At 45.8% G+C, this 21,637-nt stretch overlaps 1 protein-coding gene across 1 annotated transcript; it reads right to left on the bottom strand.

Annotated features, from left to right (window-relative positions):
* Positions 1-17,938, bottom strand: LOC144121602 (uncharacterized). The gene is made up of 5 exons (XM_077654902.1): positions 17,596-17,938; positions 14,575-14,758; positions 9,367-9,606; positions 2,541-2,786; positions 1-1,070 (listed from the first exon to the last, which is right to left on the bottom strand). The coding sequence occupies exons 1-5, from the start codon at positions 17,758-17,760 to the stop codon at positions 1-3; spliced, it is 1,905 nt and encodes a 634-aa protein (XP_077511028.1). The 5' UTR covers positions 17,761-17,938.
* Positions 17,939-21,637: the final 3,699 nt, after the last annotated feature.

The raw sequence follows: 21,637 nt of genomic DNA, 5'->3' as shown, positions 1-21,637 counted from the left end.
TCAACTGACAGTGCTCTTAATGCTCTTCTCACTCCCAACAAAGGCACTGCTATCACCTGCATTTTCGCTTGGCTTCAAACTGATGAATTCGGCAACATCAGCACTATCGTCAACCGAGAGGCTCCCATTTTGGATGTGAAGAAACAGCTGTGCAAGGGCCACTGCGTGCAACGACGATCGAAAGTCTGACAGGCTCGGCACACAGTTCACTGAACCAATGGCCCTAAGCACATTCTCCAACAAGGCTGAGGTTCGCCTACCGAGGAAAAGGCAGTTTTTAAAGTTACCTCCAGCTGCTAATGTTTCGCGCAGCTGCAGTGTAGCCAGTGTTGAGATGCACAGCCCGATCTTGGCTGGCCACAGCTGCACTTCCTCTTGCGTGTGAAAGGGCAAGGATATGCGTGACAATGTGTCCTTGAATTCATGCATAAATGCAATTGCCTCCTTGCACTGCTCTTCTGTTGCACCTAGCGATGGCGATGTCATCAGTGAGCACCAACGATCTAGCTGTTCCACAAACCAGGCTGTTGCTTCGGCCTCCACTGGAAGAAGATTGACCATGCGCAGGCAACGAAGCCCCGTCACCGTGCCCCGACTCACAACTGCTGCGGCAATGCTCACGTCCTTCTGCATGCACTCCGACCCGAGGCGGTCCACATTGACGCCACTCACAAATCCCAAATTCTCAGCAGTGTCTTTCGCAAACAGAGACCGAATGTGGTTGAAACACACCTTTTCTGAGGGCAGACCACGCTTCTCGACCACATCTCGGGGCAGAAGAATGGCCTCATTTTCAATGAGTGTGTCCACGATGCTCTTCGTGACATGCGGTACATCGGCAAGGATCAGCAACCGCCGGTCGTTCACCTCTTGCTCAGTGGCGCAGGGGTGAAGTGTCGAGAACACGGGTCGCCTGATAGGTCGGGTCGAAACACCGCACTGTCTCCAGACAAAAAGACTGATGGTGCTCAGGTCTGTCACAAGAGCATGAACAGTCAGGCCAAGGGCTTCGCACTTTCTGATAGCACAGAAGGTGATGTCCTTGATCAAGTCGGCAAACTCGGGGCTTCCTGTGCAGGGAAAAAAGAAAAAAATGTGGTGCCACTTACAGCCAAAAGCGAAGCAGTATTTCGATCTTTGATGGCTCAGAGGCTATAAGAGATAGGCATCTCACTCCTTACTGCACACGCTACTCGTGGAACTGTAACATGCGCGCAGCAAAAAGGTTACTGAAATTGCAAATAGTAATGCATGAGGTGTCACATGTTCAGAACCACCCCCTGTTATAGTGATGCAGTCTCAGCACAACTGCTTTTCCAAAGGTCCTCTGAACTGAATGAGTAGAGTTTTCATTGCTTCACAATAATCTGGACATTTGCCATTGTTATAAATTGAAGCCTGGTACAACAAAATTTATTGAATGTCTTGTTGTGTGACCACCACGCTAGTGTCAAATAAAAATACAAATTAAAAGCATACTGAAGTCATTCCTTGTCTTGGATTCAAATGGCCTGAACCTAAGATCTGTCTAAGTCGGCCGACATCCAAACTCGACTGCTTTAATCTGTAGAATGAGTACTTTCTTTTAGCAGCAAAAAAAAAAGATACATTACTGAAACTGCCAACACATCAAGCTATTCAGGCTGCGTCTGTTTCCATGTTCCTCCTTTATAAGGCATTGTGAAAAATATAATGCACACTAATGCTCCTGAAGCCAAATTCCTCAGTATCTCACAAGAAGTACAAGAGCTTCACACAAGGCAGTGCTGTTTGCTACAGGCAGTGTTGGGCTTGTGCCAAGCCCTAGTGATGTGATAGTTTACGACCATTAACGAGTTTCAATCTTCATTCCCTTTTGGGGCAACAAGTGCTGCAGTATGAGCTTTCTCACAAAAAACAAGGGTGCTGGCTGTTTGCGAGGAACCCATCACAATCCACAGTGTAATGCCAATGGGAAAGTAATGAGAGATGAACATCAATAACGCTCTGAATGCAGATAGCTGCTGTTAAAAAGCAGAATTAAAGGGACCGCCAACTGACTTTTATCGACCATAATTGCTTTCCAGCAACTGGAATCTTCTTTTACCGAAATAAACGAATACATGACTCTGGTGCTGAGAACGATGGGAGAACAGAATAAAATTTAATTTTTCTACGTGGGATGTCGCTTTCTCGTGGTAGTCGGCACCTGCAAACCTGACAACAAGGATACTGGAAGCTGAGAGCTGCAAGCTTGTGTCCATACTGTGCTACTGCAGTGCCACAGAAAGTTGTCCGCTAGCAAAGCTGTAGCCCGCCATTCTATGCGGAGGGCTGAAGATGCGGGAGAGAAATGTCCACAGCAGGAGATGGTCAAGACAGAGAGAGAGAATGGGTGCGAGTATAACACATGCTGGTTAATGTTCACATCCTGGTCACCCTTGGTAGTCAGCTCGCACGATAAATATGAAACCAAGTATTGCGCGTGTGCATTGGGAAGCAAAGGACAGTGTGTGTGTGGTAGTATGGTCGCATGATAGATCAGCAAACGAGATCCTCACCTGCAGAGCTCGCAGAAGCAGGCTTTGGCAACAGGTGGTAGCCCAGTGTTTGCTTCCAGCAGGAGGCCAGCCCTGCTACGATAAAGACAAGGGCATCTCCCGATGGCCCCTTCGCAGCTGTGCTCAGGGTGGGTCCCAAACCCGGCTGCACTGCCACCCTCTCCAGCCAGATGGCAGCATGCCTCTCCTCTGGCCCCATGGTGGACACCTTGCACTGCAGCACAGGAAGCAGGCCGTACAGCAGTCCTGCGAACAGCAGCCGGGAGTGGAACAGTCCTCAAACTTCACATTTTTGAACGTAGGGAACACCACATTCCAAAGTTGAAGAACACGATGATGACAAAGTGCATTTATTCGGTCCAATAAAGAGAAGTTTGCACCATGCAGGGGGAGCCCTCGGTCTAGGGCTCCTGCAGTAGCTGCTGTCAGTTTGGCCCACCACACCAGCCTGTGCTGGTCGTCCAGGTAAGAGCTACACAGCAAGGGCGGGGTTAGGGTTGGGAATAGGGACAACTGCCGGGTTGAGCTGGTGCATCCAAATGAAGAAGTTAAAAGAACAAGTAGGAGATGGCACCTGGCAATATGCATGGACAAAGAACCTCTAACCTAAATGTTAAGACATCTAAAGACAATATCTGGTCTAGTTGGTGCTTGCCGAATGGCTTTAACCTTGTAACTAGAGTGACTACATTTATGACGAATTCCTGTGGTTGATCTGGAGGAGCTTTCCTTGCTCCGTGGTGGAGAACGCATGTACCACTGATCAGGCTCGATTGGGTTGGCAAGCTCCATAGGTCGTTTTAGAGCAACTCACTCTGCGACTCTGCAATGGAGCACTCTCTCCTGATCTGCTGAGCAGAGGCAAATTTCACTGAAACTCCAAAGGTGTGGTCCAGTCTCTTCCAGAATGGTCAGGCCGAATTAGCCTGCTTTCAGCACAGTTTGAAATGTAGGATGATAAGCCTGAGTGCTGCTTACATTACTGTTACCTCCATGCTGTATTAGCAAAACAAGCAGCCGTGCTTCTTCCCTTATTAATTCAGATGGTGGTTTAAGTAGTTCAGAGAGCAGCGGTACCAATGGTGACAAAGAGTACATGCACTGCAGGATGTTTTCAAACTGCTTTGCAAGCAGTCGAAAATCACCGGTACGTCAACACCACAACGAACAGCTAAAGAATGGTTTAGCACAGTGTATAAAGATAAATACAGCAGACTACCTTTAATTCAAACTTGAAGAGACCAGAAAATTTGTTCGTCTTAACAGGAGTGCCCCTCAAGAAAGTTATCTGAGCATGCTAGGTGTGTCCATAGAGTAAACTCTCGTTACAAGAGACATAGTTACAAGAGACTATTGGTTACTATGGGCAACTTTTTTAGGTCCCTAGAGTAAATTCTTCACTATTTAGAAGAGACACAACCCAGATATGCTCACGCAATGCGGCCGACGTCGTAGCACCTCGTATGTACTGCACTTTTCAATCCCTTGTCTCGATTCTGCTCCATTCCGCAGCTGTATGTCACACATCACATGGTCGCGATTACTGTCTCGTTACACCAAAATTTCCGTCATTCTGCTTCTATAATTGCAGTCTCGCTCCTGCATCGACTGTTGAGTTGAATTTACGCTGGGTTGGATTTCAGTCTCAGCTTCCGCAGTGCCAGTCACTTTGTACACTGGAAGTCAGACCGGTCGGACTCCGGAGTTGTCACCACGTTTACATGAGACACTTCTGTTTGACGATCTAGCCGCTATAGTTTCGCATCAGACATAAGACTCAAATGTCGAAAAGTCACGTTGAAGTGAAGTCATGGGAAGTCACATCAACAATTTCCTGTTAATGTGTGTGAATGTGTTTTAAACACACTTATACCCTGATGTGCAATAAACTGATATAGTCCCGACTCCTCAGCGTTTTTAGAATTTTTTGTTACAAGAAACACCTTTCTCAGGGCCCTTGAGTGTTTCTTGTAGTGAGGTTTTACTACACACATGAAAACAATGAATAAAATAGCCATTCGGAAAATGGTTAACTGCAAACAAAGAGCATGAAACAAGCTTGTGTTACCATACTTGAAAACGGTATTGATCCAATATTCTTTTTTCACAGTCTCATTTTTCTCACTGTATCTCACAGCAGCTGCTATTTGTGTTTGCATTTTTTTCTGATTTTTGTTTTCCATTCTGCTCCAAGTACGTTGACGGTGCCCAGCAGGGTAGCCATGTGTCTCACTCTTATCTCACTTCTTTTGCAGCATAGTTGTTACTAACTCCACGAGCAGGCACACCAACGTGCTGCGATGCCGCCTCGGTTGAACATGTGGCCCCGTGTTTCAATGAGCCGTCGCATTTTGCACATACGTGCCTTTTAGTCTGTGGAAGGCAACACATAGCATGTGATGCATGATGCACGTGATACACACGACACCACACGGCGCCGAGATCTTACCACGTTATATCTCTGCGTCAGCGCTAGCATGAAAGTGCCCTGCTGTTAATGCACTGGAAAGAAAGCTCCGCCCCAAGAATGCCCGCTTCGGCAACAAGGCTTCCCCTCAGATTGCACAGCGGTGCCCAGAAGCCATCTTGGGGATGTGCTTTCTTGTGCAGACGCATTTTATATGTTTTTATTCCTTTCTTGACAGTGCTGCGCAGATGCCCTTTTGAGTGCTGTTGTGCAGGGCTGCCGTCATTTGCGGTCGCTGTGAAAGTTTGTCTTAACTGAAGCACATGTGCTCTCAGAATTCGTCTCAACCTCAGAATTCGTCTCAATCAAATTCTTCTTAATGGGAGTGTACTGTAAATTCAAAGAGCACTCTTTTCTTCACGCAGAGCGTGCCACACCAACTTGCATCATCTGCTCAGTCGGTACATGGAGCAGATCTAAACGACCGCAAATAAATTTCTTGCACAAGACTATTGACCTGACCATGGGTTCCTCACGTTGAAGTATGAAGCATTCGATCCCGCTAGTGATGAGGAACCGGGTTCCACTTTATGTTAAAACTCTTGAAGTATGGGGTGCAAGCTCACCCAGCACTTAAAAACATTACTGCACTATGCCATAGGCAAGCATGGAAGGCACCTCTGTTAGTGAAGTAGGCCTTGGGCTCATATATTTCGCCAGATGACAATGTACGCACTGAACTGCTCATATTATGCGGGTCACTTAGCACAAATGAAAGTGAACGCAGCAAAACTTAACGTGAAGTAGTGTTCAGGAACCTGAAATATGCACTACCAGTGACATAAGCAATGCCATCTTCGAAAAAGGTAAGGTTGCGGCTGTCTCTGATCCATAAATGGACCGCCATGTCACTGCAGACATCCAGGCAAACAAAAATTTGCTGACTTGTTCAGCAGTACTACAACCAATCGTGGCGTCTGCTGCTAGAAAAGGATGTTGCATGTTTGAAATGCCTGCCTTCTTTAAGTCTCTACACCTTAAAAAGCAGTGGAGAAAGTGTAGTTCTTACACTACACTACAAGTAAAAGAAATGCATTCGTGTATGTGGGTGGAGCTAGACTTTTTTGAACACTGACAAAAAAAAAGCAGAGCCTTGCTACAGTGGCTACACAGGTGCAGCCCATGTAGTTGGATGTAACCTACACCAACTACAAAAAATAACAGCTGTCCTATTTCCCTTGACTGCTACTTCAAGCCTCTACTTCAAACAACAAATTCAGCCAGACTGTTGCCTGTAGGCATTATTCTACAAAGGGTGCTAAAATGCTTTCCAAAAATAAAAATAGAAATGGTTCACAAATAGGTACATGCACAACCCAAAACCAGTTCAGACAGCCAGGTACTTTCAGTCTGCAATCAACCTACAGTTACCAGTGTTTATTAAAAGTGGTATCGTTTCTGTGTGTGTGTGCTAGTGTGCATTCGTAGAGCATTTCTTAGAACTGCAGCATGCTTGCCTACACTCACCAGTGCCACACTTTTCTCTCTGCACAACACCGCTGGCCAAGCTAGAGACTTCTAAAACTGGTGGGCCTAAATGGGTAGCTGCTACCTCAGCAGCTTTCTCTGTCTGGCCAGAACACAAAGCTCCAGCCACACTGGCACTTCAAAAACAACTCCCCCATTGTGACCTTCAGCAAACCTCCTCACAAAGGATGAACAATACCACCGTCCCCCAGACTAAAAACCTTCCTCACTCAGCACTCCGGAGCATAAAGGCTCAACTATGTAGGAAGGCTGGAAGCTGGCCTGAACAGCCCTTTTGGAGCCCAAACTTATTTCTTTTAGCAAACGAAAAAGCCAAAAAAAAAAATCTGCTCAGGCCTGACAGGGGTCAGACTTCGCACATATAGTTGGCACCCAGCTGCATTCCCCTTCTCTTGGTATCTCCTTAGCCTCTTTTCGAGACCACTGGTGGTCTGTTCTATGCATTATTTATCCTACCATGGCTTAGTAGTACTTGTGGCTGGGCTAATTGTTCCATTGCTGTAATGATAAATAACTGTGCAAACGACATGAAACTGACAGGCTTGTACATGCATATCCTGAAAGCCATTGTTTCCCGAGTTTGTCTTTTATATTTGCACGGTTATTTCTTTATCCAGCTAGTTATTTTCTTCATCTAAACTTCAGCTAGAATATTGACAGCTGAGCCTTGTCCTTTAACCCACCCAGCAGCCTTTCTGTCTCCTCAATGCAATGCTTATCATTTTCCTATCCACTGCTTTGCCACATTTTCCTTACACTCATTCCAAGATTTTTCATTAGCCTAGAAGTTTCAGCCCTCGTTTTGGCAGGGCTGCAATTGTTAAGGAAGTTATAAATTTTGAGGGAATCTCCAAAGGTGTGTGGAAATAAAAATGGAATTTAAAGCAATACCTGTACAGGGGACTCTCTCTAGGTAAGCAGTCTCGTCATTGTTGCTGAAAGCTTTCACATCGATGCGTTAGACTCTGAGAATGATATTCACATGAGCTGTAAGCAGCATGTTCCAGACTGGCCTGGCCTATGTGGACTTTGACTACATTCCTCAAATGGGATTGGTGAATTTGTGCCTGAGTGTGCCTACCGCCTCAGACAATGCAGCACAACTCCCTGCTTAAACACCGTGATGAATAAGCTTTTCATGGCTTTTGGTGGCCTTTTGTTTTTTGTCTTTGAAGGCCAATCATATTGCTAAACTAATGTTCAAGCATTAAAACGTCGGATAGAAGTTATGCACTTCCAGGATTTCATCACCAGTGATGCCTTCATTGCAGATATGTAAAAAACTTGGAGAATAGATGACACAAACTCGGAATACGGACCCTGCATCCGGCAAATACGCATGTTCTAACCTGGCAATGCCCAGTGTATATCACCCAAGAAACGGAGTCTGAAAATGTGAATATCCTTTTCTGTAGTCTTTTCTAGCATGCCTATCAAAGAACAACCAATCATTAGCTTCCTGAGGTGCAGGGGCTCTGCAGGGCAGAACAGCCTAAAACTTCTATGGTCATAATGCTGCATTAACAGAAGAAGGAGCAGTTTTCACTTCTGCTCTTGGTTTACTGTATTTGCCTATCTCTTTGCCCCAGGTTTACCGTTCTTTGACATTCAGAAATTATCAAAATTAGCTAGACTTAGTCATGCTGTAATGATCAATCTCCCTTAATCAATCTCCCAGTTTTTTACATATCTGCAAGAGGGGCTATTGCTGATGAAATCCTGGACGTTTATAACTTATATCCAATGTTTTAATGCCTGAACATTAGTTTAGCTTTGTGATTTGGCCCTCAAAAACAAAAAAAAAACAAAAGGCCACCAAAAGCCATGGAAAGCTTATTCATCAGGGTGTTTGAGCGACGAGTTGGACTGCATTGTCTGAGGAGGGAAACACACTCAGGCACAAATTCATCAATCCCATTTGAGGAATGTAGTCAAGGTCCACATAGGCCAGGCCAGTCTGGAACATGCTGCTTACAGCTCATGTGAATATCATTCTCAGAGTCTAACGCATCGATGTGAAAGCTTTCAGCAACAATGACAAGAGTGCTTACCTCTAGAGAGAGTCTCCTATACAGGTACTGCTTAAAATTCCTTTTTTTTTTGCCACACGCCTTTAGATATCCCCTTAAAATTTATAACTTCCTTAACACTTGCAGCCCTGCCAAAACGAGGGCTGGAATTTGTAGGCTAATGAAAAATCTTGGAATGAGCGTGAGGACAATGTGGCAAAGCAGTGGATAGGAAAATGATAAGCATTGCATTGAGGAGACAGAAAGGCTGCTGGGTGGGTTAAAGAACAAGGCTCAGCTGTCAATATTCTAACTGAAGTTTAGGTGAAGAAAATAACTAGCAGGATAAAGAAATAACGGTGAAAATACAAAAGACAAACTCAGGAAACAATGGCTGACAGGATATGCATGTACAAGCCTGTCAGTTTCGTGTCGTTTGAACAGTTATTTATCATTACAGCAATAGAACAATTAGCCAAGCCACAAGTACTACTAAGCCACGGTAGAATAAATAATGCATAGAACAGATCACCAGTGGTCTCGAAAAGAGGCTAAGGGATACCAAGAGAAGGGGAATGCAGCTGGCCTTGGTACATGTTCGGGTCAAGTGATGAGGTTAGAAGATTTGCTGAAACACAGTGGCTGTGGCTGGCACAAGAAATGGGTAATAAGTGATCATCACTGGTAGAGCCCCCTGCCCTGCTGCAGAGTTAATTCAAATGATGATGGTGATCTTGATTATACAGGAATTATAGTTACGGTGGTGATGGTGATGATGACTGTGCAGTGTCCATGCATGGGCCACCTCGAACCCAGAACTTAAAGGACGCACAATCCTTTTTCCGTGCCTTGTCAACCTCACCTGGTCCAAATGGCAGGGCCTCGGCACACTGCCGCAGCTGCAGCTCGGAAGGGAACCCGGGGCACATCTGGAGCATGGTTGCGTAGCCTCGCTGGCCGGTTGCCAACCGGATCTGCATGGCCTTTCGTGTCAGCGCATCAGCCCAGTCAGGCACGTCTTCACTGCATATCACCCCGTCTGCTCTGTCGCCTGCTGCTTGAGGATGCACAGGGTCTTCCACTTCCTCCTCGTCCTCTTCATCTGCAAGGTTGGGATGACAAAGGCAGAAGGGCACACTACAATCATGGCACAGGCATTCTTAATGCCATCAAGCAATGAACAAGCTCCTAAGTTGCGCTTAATTGAAAGTTTCGTTGTTAGCTGGTGTCAAGGCAGTGGACTCAGAAATGCAATTTTTTATGATGTGGAGGAGCGGAGGGGCTTTAAAGAACTGAATTCCACTCCTTCTTCCCAGATGCTGCCTCTCCTTAGAGCTCACCTTTTCCCTGTTCAAAACCTTCACACCTTGTCCTATACATCACGCAGAGGCAGGACAACAAAAGAGGAGGGACAGTGAAGGGCAAAAACCATCCATCATATCAACACTGCCATTAAGTGTGCAATTAAGCACGGTATTTCACTGTTGATAGGAACTCGCTGTAACACGCCCGACTTCTGCAAGCCTTCATCCTGTATCTTCTCACTCACTCTCTTTAGTTCCGTATTGCTCTGCTGCTGCAGCACAACTATCCACGCTCATCTGAAACAGCTTCAAGACCAATATGTTTGTTAGAACAGACAGTCCTGGAGAAGTTTTTCAGCCAATGGCGGCATGCTACGGCTAGCACGTCAAAGCTGACTCCCACCATCAAGAAACAAAGGTTGGTGTTGCCACCAGAGACCCTATCAGGCCTTTTCGTTCAAATTCATGGGCAACTAGCAAAGCATGCCGCACCAGTATTTGGCCAAGACTTACAGCATACGTTCAACACAATGTACCTGTTCACTCAATTTACCCTAGTCTCTCTACAGGTCCTTCAGGATCTCACCTCTTCTGACCAGTTGTCATAATTTGCAACACAGAAACTGCACAGCTAAAAAGTAAACACTAAACATCGCAAGTGTAGTTGTTACAGGTGTACACCACCCCCTGAAAGCCAGTAACCAGAAAAAAGCAGCAGCATCAGTGCTTTCATAAGCAAAGCACTACCAGGAGCTTTGCTCATGAAATGTAATGTTGTAAATGTCTCTTGGTCTCCTTCTGCATAAAGTGAAAAGTGCTCCTTTGCATGAGCACACAGTCCAATTACTTCATCCTGTTCCACAAGGACAGAACCAGTACTGAATGCCACTGCACAAAAACACAGGCAATAAAAACACCGGAAATAAAAAAAGGCGAATTTTTTAGGGCCATTTTGCAGTGCGGCTTCATTTCTCTCTTTTGAGATAAGGCTACAACTTCATTTCAAAACATTCTTTGCAAGAAACTAAACAAGCAAACTTAGGACGGCACAAGACGAGCACAGACACGGCGTTGCTGTTAATAATTTGTCATACATATTAGAGACTTTTAGAATAGAGTGACCCTCTCATTTCATTTCATTTCATTTCATTTTATTACCTTAAAGGCCCCAAAAGAGGGGTGTTACATAAGGGGGGCAACAATTAAAAGCACAGATTCGCAATAAGAAGAAAGTTTTTACATTTTCAGCGAAAAGACTTGGGCAAGTGATGATGGCAACGTTGTTTGGAAGGCCGTTCCAGTCTGCGGCTGCACGAGGAAAGAAGGAATTAGAAAAAGTGACGGTGCGTGAGCGTGGGCGGGCAACTTGTAGGTGATGGCTGGTGCGATGAGATATGCGTGCTGGGGGAAGATTATAAGGTGCGACGTGCATAGGGCTGTGGAAGAATTTGTGAAATAAAGACAGGCTGGCAATGCGACGGCGGAGCGATAAGGGTGATAATCCGGATGCTGTTTTAAAGGAGGAAACGCTGATGTCATAAGAGTACGATGAATGAATGAAGCGAGCAGCGCGATTTTGAACAGATTCGAGGGCATTGATGAGGTAAGCTTGATGAGGATTCCAAATGGGCGATGCAAATTCTAGTTTGGACCTGACGAATGATTTGTAAGCTAACAACTTGACATGTTTTGGAGCATGGTGAAGATGGCGCTTGAGGAAACCTAGCGTCTTGTTTGCTGACGATATTATGTTAGTAACATGCAAGCTCCAAGAAAGATCGCTAGAAATTGTTATGTCTAGGTACTTGTATGACTGAACTAGTTGTACGGGAACTTCTAATATTTCGTAAGAGAAAATTAGAGGATTACGGCGGCGGCTGATGGACAAAAGATTACATTTACGTGGGTTAAGTTCCATTTAGGGGCATAAGGGAACAGCGGAGCGCCAGTGCGCAAGCACAGTACAATAAGCGGAGGGGCAGTACTGTTCTGCACCTGCGCACTGGTGCCTCGTTATTCCCCTGTGCCCCTAACCGACAGAATCACTTTATTCTAAATGTCTCTATTACCTATTCAATTCAAATGTAACTTGATATATTTCACATGACATGCTGAATGGTTATTGGCAACAATAAGTCTACAAGAGGTTGATGTCATTCCTTTAAGGCAACACCAAAAAATTTATCAAGCAGGAAATAACGACTTCACTGGCCTAAACAGCTCGCTGCCTGCAGCATTTTCACGTTAAGTGGCATTCTTACATACACTGCTGGACAGCCGTGAAGAGACAGCATAGGCATTTTTGATGTTCACAAGGTTATTCATTGTTTCACACAGCAAATGCAGGAGTAAGTTGATGTTCACATTACACAATGGCTACCAACTGAGCATTACAGACAGCAGTGCTGTGGCACTCTGTAGTGCAACGGCAGCCCTCAAATTAAAACACAAACTGCAAAACTAACATCCAGATCAAGTTACATTTCTGTCTACTCGAAATAAACAAGGAAAAACCAGCTTAGAAGAGTGTAAGACGCATGCAAGCGGTGCATACATGTAAAATTTCAATACCCCCCCTTTCAACAACACTTTTTTTCTCCCATTTTCAACTCCAGCTGTGCAGCCAGGTGCCAGCAATGTACAATAATGGACAAAAGTTTGTGGGATGCCAATTTGCGGAAAAAATTGATTGCTGCTTTGCCTCCCTAGCTGGTCAACTGGTTTACTTTGCAGTGGGTTGAGCGCACATGTCACCTCTTGCTTCTGTGCTTTTCACTGACCTGCTTTGTCTGAATGCACAGAAATAAATTTTTTTTCTGCAGGCTAATCTGGGCAGATCCAAATTATATGGGGCTATGCAACATAAGCAACCCTGTGCTGACCAAACCACTGATGATCATCAGCCTAAAGGAATCTATCTGCCAGATAATGTACTTGCCTTACATTATGAACAGCGGTTTCGACAGCCAATATAGCAGCAATAGCAGCACCAGCACAATGCTGGACAGCACCAAAAGGAATAAATCATAGCGATGTGCCTTGTGATTTGTCGAGCACCGTGATGTTTGTGTCTGCCAGCCTCTTATCACCACTAAAGGTTGCTCAACAGGTTGTTCAGAGGACCTGTCAACTTAAATAAGAGGGGTAGCTACAAATGTAAAGAAAAATTTGCACAGGTGCGATATGTGAATGTCACAAATAGATATGCACCACAGTATTATTTTTCATCAATTTACTGTTTATTTACTCAGATACAGGTCCACCTATTTTTTTTTCAAAATGCCACTTTCAAAACTTGGGCGTTGACCACTAGAAACCCCCGTGTTAAAGCTGCCTTTGAAACTTCACAAACTAAACCAGTTTCTTTCTTGCACCACCGGTACGCTCTTCGTTTTTCGAGAGAACCGAACAAAAGATTCTCGGATAAGGCCAGTAAGAAGATAAGCACTGTGTAAAAGTAAAACTCAGCTGTTCAGCCGCATGGCAATTCATGCTTCCAAACATAGACAACAATAAGCGAGCCATTATCTTACGCATAGAGGGCTCAAAACTTCAGAGCAGCACATGATTTCGTCAATGTCCCAGAAAGTGTGTGAGATACTTGGGAAAGCAGCAGGAGCGCCTCTCCAGTGATGAGTCAGTGTTGAGTTTGTTACGCCACTGCCGCAGCTCCGGAATGTGGTGTGCTATGCCCACTTTATGCGATGCACTAAAAACAATTCCACAGAATACAGAAAATTTGCTGTGCACACACATGCTGTTGCCAACATGTCTGTGGTATGTTGTCTGCTGCGAACAACTTGGCAGAATACAGGAACTATGCTCTCCTTGCACAGGTGTTGCCACTGCTCATGCTATACGTAGGCACATCAGGCTTTCTAACTATCACAGTGTCTTGGAAGTTAGCAAAATGTTAGACCACTGTTGTGCTCTTTCAGTCTAGCCTGCACTTCTAATTTCCACTGCTGCTCATCTACCCAAGCTGTTGTTACTGCCACACTAGCACGCGGTTTCAGATGCTGAGGCCCCAGGCTAAAGACTGAAATGAAAGCTTTTCTGTCTATTACAGGTTAAGACAACGCTAAGACCTTCCCTCAGCTTCAGCCATACTGTAAGCTGCCAAGAAGAAGACAACCCACCACCAAGTGATGAACAACTTTTGTTTTTGGAATGATTTTCTATTTTTGCAAAATCTGACAATTGTCCGCACCTCTAGGACAACGACAGGAACTCATCCATGAGGGGGCAGTGACTAAGAAAAGAAACCAGAGAAAGTTTCAGTCGCAAAACATGGCTTTACTCTGTCATAAAGGCTTAAGTAGCGACCATCAAGGACATACTGGTTCAAACATTCAAATGATATGTAAATTGCCTTTGATCTGGAGACTGTCAGCTTTACAATTGCCCCACACGAGCACTCCCCACTGGCCCCGTTTCCCCCTCCCTGAAACAGTGATGTGCACATCAGTACAATGTACAACAAGAGCAGGTGTTTGTAGAGAGGCTTCAATGCCAAATAGTTCTGAAAGATTCACCTTTCTGAGACTCTGTTTCTGGGCTAGCTACAACACAGACCTTCTTGACCACACCTTAAGCGTTAGCCTGCTCTTTAGTTCTATCCAATTCGACCATCACTTTGGGTGTGCTTTCTACTCTGATTGTAGTGCAGTCAACCTGGCCCTCCACTGACACAGAAACTGCAAGCCTGGCACATCTTCCCACATGCACGACAGTACCATGAAACAATGCACAGTACCACCACTGACCTTCCATGGAATCTGACCAAAGCTGGCTTCTCTTTGATACATTCGATGCTCTCCTGGTCTGTTGCTGCTCCTTTTTCCGATCTGCAGCTCCCGCTGATCCTGGGATGCTTGGCACAGCATTGTGCTTGAGAAGTCTCCGCCCGTCCGCTCTTTTCTGCTCAAACTGGTCTGGCGTAAAATGGTCCTGCAAGTACACAGTCTAGATAAGGCTTTGCCTGTTTCCAAGAAAGGCCTGTGTGTTACCAAAGGCCAAGAAGGCAACAGCGCTAGATGTATGCGGCATGCAAACATGTATTCAAAAGCCGCATCTGATAAACACTCATTCTGCAAACAGCAACCAATGCCTGAGGCCATGAATGCACCTGTCTTGCATTAACCCAACACACGGCCACAGTAGCTACTCGGCACTAGTGCTCTGTATTGGCAGAGCAAAATACACCACGAGCACAGCATAAGAAGCAATGCAGCTGCCATGAACGCACTGACAGTTTGTAGGCAGTGCTGTCTAAAAAAATATGCACTCGGAAAGTAAACAGCGCTTGCAGAGATGAAACTGCTCCTCTCCTGCAACACTTCTGCAGATTCTGAAAAAGCTGTTCTTTGCGTTTTTAGAAGATACTGTGAAATGGACACAGGCCAAGCCAGGAGCCCTTGAGAACTCCGCACTGTGCTTGCTTCAGGAATTGGAAGAGGAGTTGCTGGCAGTGCAAGTGTCAGTTTGGTTATTGCACGCACTTTGCAAGTATTTCAGTGATGCAAAGATATTTCAAGGGTATTCTTACGAGCATGTACCAGGCATGCACTGAATCACAGGCACAAGTACAAACAGTGCAAAATGGAAATCATGAGAAAAACATAATTATATTCAACCATGCTCTGCACCCGATCTTGCACATGCAGGCCAGTTGTCATTCAACAAAAGCCCGTGACAAGAACTAAACTGTGGTATAAGCATGTCTGTGACATGTTCAGAATAAGCTAGGAGAAGGGGAATGACAGAAATAGCGGGAGAGTAAACGGATAACTTGTATGAATGACTGAGAATTTCTTTCTGCTATTTTAAGTTGTCAGAGCGTATGGGGTTAATTCCTTCGATTCAACTTAAATGTGGCGAATGCGCTTTCAAATTCCTGTACCTTCACTGTCACTGTACATTTAAATACAGCTCAAGACTTGGTGTTTCTGTGCGATTAACTAGACATCATCATGCGGAATCACTAACAAAGTTCAGCGCTAGAATTTCATCAATTTACTGTTTATTTACTCAGATACAGGTCCACCTATTTTTTTTTTCAAAATGCCACGTTTAAAACTTGGGCGTTGACCAGTAGAAACCTCCGTGTTTTGGCTGCCTTTGAAACTTTTTTTAATGCACAATAACTGAATGGAATGAACTCCCCCCTGAAGTACTAAACAGCATTGATTACATCGATATAACTGCTTATTGAAAGTTGATGAGTTGTTTCTTGCTTCATGCTATGCACTATAATTAATCATCTTTGTTTTCTGCTTTCTTTTATGCATTCCTACCCCTCCTGCTCGGACCCATTTTATGGTTTGCAGTATACTGTAAATAAAATATATACATAAATCAAACTGCAGAAGCCTAGCATCTTCTGTAAATGTAATCTACATTGGCTTTCACACTCTACTGTGAACTGAACTCTGTGTACCATGGGAGACAGGAGGATCACAAGAATACTTGAGCAGTAGTGTACAACCTTTGTCAAAAGTTTACAGCTCAGGTGAATTTGCTTCTAAGCCGTGTAATGGAGCACTTGTAGCATCAATGGAAGTCCTAACCTTCGCCATGGGGAGGACTAGAGTCCCTCTTTCCTTCAGGAGAATTTGAATCCTGGGAATGCATACATAACGAGCCGCATGATGTAGTTAAGTGTAAAGAGGTGAGAATGCTTGTCTAGAGGGTTGGAGAAGTGTGATGTGCTACAAATAAGATAACATCTTATCACAGCTCTTTTGTTGCAGGCACTGAACTTGTTCGTTATCATTCGTGTAGCTATGCAGCAGCACTTGACTGCAAGGATTACCAGTAAAAACTGCTGCCTGGTTAAAATTTTCAATCTTTCGCACCACAGCTCGAGCGCTCTAGACAAGCCGGCTCACATCTGTACCTGTCGAGTGTATCACCACAGCCTATTTACTTTTGTATGCAACATTACCACAACGATGTGGCAGTTGTGCTGTGGTTAGCCTCAACAGAAAGTTGGTGCTGTTGTTACCTGAGCAAAAGCAGTAGCACATCTATATCTTAGGAATTGGGCCTGTTTATTTCTTTATATAAAGGGGGGAGGAACCATTTTCTGCACCTGCAGTGCTATACGGGCAATATTCCCACTGCTAGCAGGACAGCTGTGCATTCGGCGCGGCTGCTGACAGCAGGCGCAAGCGATCATCACACAGCGACAGTGCAGCCGCCCTCGTTAATCACAGCAGTCGCTCGTATAGTCCGTTGTCACTCAGTGCAGCTATCCGCAAACAATTCTAGGTAAGGTGAGCTTCACGCAGCAGTAAAAACCGCGCTCGGTCTCTGATAAGCTGTTTCCCCTTTTATTCTTTCTCGATTCTTTTTCACAGCATAGGCGCCACTTGTGTTGTGCCCTAAGCTTTCCAAGTTAGCCCGCCAACGAAGACGCCTCCTGACACCGAGTGCAAGCTTCACCGAAAATACGTCAGAAGAAACGCTCACATGCACTCATTTGCAGCATGTTCGTAATCGCAGGCTGCGGGCCGGTTCGTCGCTGGGTGTTGTCGCTGATGCTGAGCTGACGCTGCCTACAATCCGGAATGCATTTAACTTCTGACTTTCGCAAAGTAAATAAATGGTGACGCACGTATGTAGTACAGACCGCGAAACGCGAATACGCGAGTCATTTTGGGTCGTCGCCGGCAAGCTGGAACAAAAGCAATGGGCACGCACATTCGCTGCAATTTTGCCCGCTGCCGCTACCCAGCTGTGCAAGCAGAGCAAGGCTAGGTCGCTTTTGCAGGTAGAGAGCCCACCTCGCACAGCCGGGATCCTGAGGTGGGTACGAAGCCCTGCCGCTTGATTACCGCCAGCCACACTTCGCGCCTCGCGGCGTCTTTCTCGCCCAGGGGGATGCGGAAAAGGCGCTTGCCCTGGGCCACGCTGTTGGAGCAGCCGTGGGCGCAACACGACGCCGGCATCGCGAGAGTTTCTTAGCGGCCGCTAATTCGCCCGTCGGCTGGGCTGGCCCCCAACTACCGTTTCAATTTTTATTTCGAGTAACGAGCAGCATTTTCGCCAATATCTTCACCATGTTTTCGCGCCACCGGTGTTGTTTACATGGCTCGCGTCCTCCAAAATGGCGCGAGCGGCGCGGGGGCTGCGCGCTCACGTGACCTCTGCGTGCTCTGCTTTCCGCGTGTGCTGCGGGGAGCTGACGGAGAAAGCGAGGTGCGGAACGCGGCCGACGGGCAGAAGAGCCGCAAGCCGCGTATAGCGAAAGCGTGATTCCATTCACAACAAACTCCTTATCAGGTAAAAACGTGCGCGTAATTTTTGTGCAGCGGTAAAAACGCTGTTCTGAACTATTTGGAATGAAAACTTCGCTCACCTCGCAACAAAAGTAATGCTGGACCATAGCCTCCTCTGGCTGGACGAATACTTTTTTATTCTGATAAAAAAAAAATACAACTCCGAAAATGAACAAAAGGATTCCATGTCTCAACCTTACATTTTCATGTTAGTTGAGCTGGATTGAGCCGTATTTTTATCAGGGCTATGTAATGTATCACGGTCAAAAGTTTACGGAACGCGATTGTGCGGATTTTTTTTTTCGGCGCAGTTATGCAATCCAGTGACCTGAAATGTGTCAAGGTATGAGGGGACGTGCGTGCTCGATCTGCTGTAGAAGTTTAGCATACGGGAGACGTACGCATAGTAGCGATGATACATATACCGGTTTTACGTACACCTGTTGCGCACTCACTGCGCATGCGCAGCTCTCTTCCGTAAAACTGGCATTCGTCTCCGGTATGCTAAATCGTTCGCGTGACAGGAAAACGAGATAGAGGTGCAATAAACTCTTTTCCGAGAGCAGGCGTCCCGTAATATTTTGACGGCGATAGTGCACGTTTCGCAAAAATTAAGAAGTCCCATAGCGGGTTTGCAATTCCCTCTTTTGCTTCTTTTTTTAATCTGTGAAGAATAAACGAACCTATGGTAGAAAATAATTCGGAGTCCTCCACGCGAGATCAAATGCCGAGGCCGCCGCGGCCGCGTTTCGATGGAGGCGAAACGGAAAAGCCCCAGGAAATGGAAACAAGTGAATTTTTATTTGGAAATTGGCCTCCAATTACACCGACTGAATTATTTGGGGTCGACTATCTTTTGCAAGGGAATTGATATTGTGACGATGTTATGCTTGCGTGGAAGTCAAGCAAAAAAAAACTTCTTACACTCAATATCATACCTATAGAACACTCTGTGCTTCCTACCCCATTTGTGGGAGCCTACTACTGGATCCAGTGGCAGTTCTGCATTGAGTAAAGTTCTTTCATTTAATCACGCCCTCGGTGATGGTGAAATAATGAAAAATTCATCAGATTAACTTGCTAACATCTATATTTGGATTTATCTGAAGTTCACTGTTCTGTCTTTGTAGAGAGAAATATGCAGATCCTATTCAAGGAAATCATTCGCTTCCAAATGGACTTTCGATTGGAATCTAATGTTCTCGTTTGTTTTTACTCGGAAGACATCTGCAGCTATAAGAACCATTCTGTGATCACCGGCTTGCTTAAATTTCTTCACCATATAGCTGGCACACATATAACATTCTTGAAGGGCAATCAAAATTCCAGTTTTAGTGCTCACAAAATCTGATCCACATATGGACAACCACAGTCAGAGGTTCATTTGCAATAAAAATTCTAACTGGTAAGCCAACAGGAACTTAAGAACCAATATTTAAAAAAAATTGAAACTTTACCAACTGTTTCAGCTGTGCAGCCAGGACTGAGAATAAAACTCGGAAAGCAAATTTCAGCTTGAAAATCAACTATTTAAACTGAAAGACTGATACAGGAAATCCAAACCACCGTGCGAATGCCACCCTTGGTGGAGCTTAATTCCTCCGTTTCGGTTTTCCTATGCTCTCGCCAAACCCCCCCTTTTCGACAATTAACCATCCTCTCGTTGGCGATTACTACGCCCTCGCCACATCCTCCTCCTTCCGCGGTAACCATCTTCCGGACGACTCTCCTGGCAATATAACCACTGGTTACGCCTTAATTCCTACGCTCTCGTTATACCCTTCTACTCCCACCGTGACCCTCTTTCCAGGATAACTTCCTTCGGGGTGTTTCTCGTGGCAACTACTCACCCTCCTCGTTCCACGGTAACCACCTTCCGAACGATTCCCGCGGTGACCCGCCGCGGTGGCTCAGTGGTTAGGGCGCTCGGCTACTGATCCGGAGTTCCCGGGCTCGAACCCGACCGCGGCAGCAGCGTTTCGATGGAGGCGAAACGCAAAGACGCCCGTGTGCTGTGCGATGTCAGTGCACGTTAGAGATCCCCACGTGGTCGAAATTATTCCGGAGCCCTCCACTACGGCACCTCTTTATTCCCTTCTACTTTCACTCCCTCATTTATCTCTTCCCTTACAGCGCGGTTCAGGTGTCCGCCGATATATGAGACAGGTACTGCGCCATTTCCTTTCCCCCAAAAACCAATTATTATTATTGTTATTATTCCCGCGGTAACTATAGCCTCCCATTGCGCCTTCCCAGCGCCTCCTCTATTGTAAAAATAGAGGAGGCGCTGGCCTTCCTATGCTCTCGCCATACGCTCCTCCTTCCACGGTAACCACTCTCCGTGTGGGGATGCCTCCTCTTTCGTAATACCCTCCTCCTTTCATTGTAACCACTCTCCGGTTGGAGATTTATCCACTCTCGCCACACCCCCCTAACACGCTAACTACCTTTTAGACGGTACCCATGCTAACTATCCTCCGGTTACGCCATCCTATGTTTTTGCCATATACGCTCCTCCTTCCACGATAACCATTTTCCGTTTAGGTATTTCTCCCCCCTCGCGATACCCTCCTCCTCCCACAATGCAGAAAAGATTCGCAGCATGAATAAAACGCACACAGACCAGGAACAAACAGGACAGGATGATGCTTGAAGGCTGGCCCCGTATGCCAACTGGCGCCATCGGGGTACGGGACGCGCAGTGAGGAGTGTCGCCCTAATCGCTTGCGAGCTACTGCGAGAAGCGATTTTTACATTTTTTTCTAAATTGTAGCGTCCAAGCAGAGCTTTCAAACTTAACTCGAATACCTACGAAGATCACTTCTACAAATCTGTTGCGCTAAAATGTGCCCATCGAAATCATTTCAGGGTCCCTTTAAAGTCCCCAGAAACCTGTCGCGATACGACCTCCAAGCTCTCCTCGACCGCATTAGACTGGGGGCAGGATTATCTACCCCCAATATGCAAACATGCCACAGCTATCCTTGTATCAAAGCCACTGCAAGCATCCAAGTAGCATCGGGGCCCTGAGGCCCATCCCTTTGATTTCGAACCTGAACAGATTGTAGGAGCGAATAACCTTTCAAAGTCTAAAAGCTGATATCTTGAAAGCAAAACCTCCTGCACCGCACGTAGGTTGGCGTTCGGGTCCACCTATAGGTAGCCAGATATCATTCTCCCCCTCAAACATGGCATCCCCTCCCACATGAACCAACTGGTCGCTACCACGGTAGCGGTAGCTTTTGATCAAATCCCATGTGCCTTCATGCTTGAAGAATTTAGGAACCTTTGTCCCTCGGAACTATTATGATAGCCTTCGTCAAAGCCTTGCTGAAGGATCGCACACCCAGTCCGCGTGGGCACAAAAGCACACCTCAATACAACCGCATATCGGTGTACCTTATTGAGCATTGCTGCACATCGTCTTCTGCTCCTCCTGGAACGCGTCCCTGGACTACCGTTCGCGACGTATGCAGACGATCATCATATCACTACAACCCAAACCTGCTCCCTTCAAGAATTCATCGATACTGTGCGAAACTTCATC

The sequence above is a fragment of the Amblyomma americanum genome, chromosome 2 (assembly GCF_052857255.1).
Source record: "Amblyomma americanum isolate KBUSLIRL-KWMA chromosome 2, ASM5285725v1, whole genome shotgun sequence".
Taxonomy (NCBI): Eukaryota; Metazoa; Arthropoda; class Arachnida; order Ixodida; family Ixodidae; genus Amblyomma; species Amblyomma americanum.
This window is presented reverse-complemented; position numbering and strand designations above follow the sequence as displayed.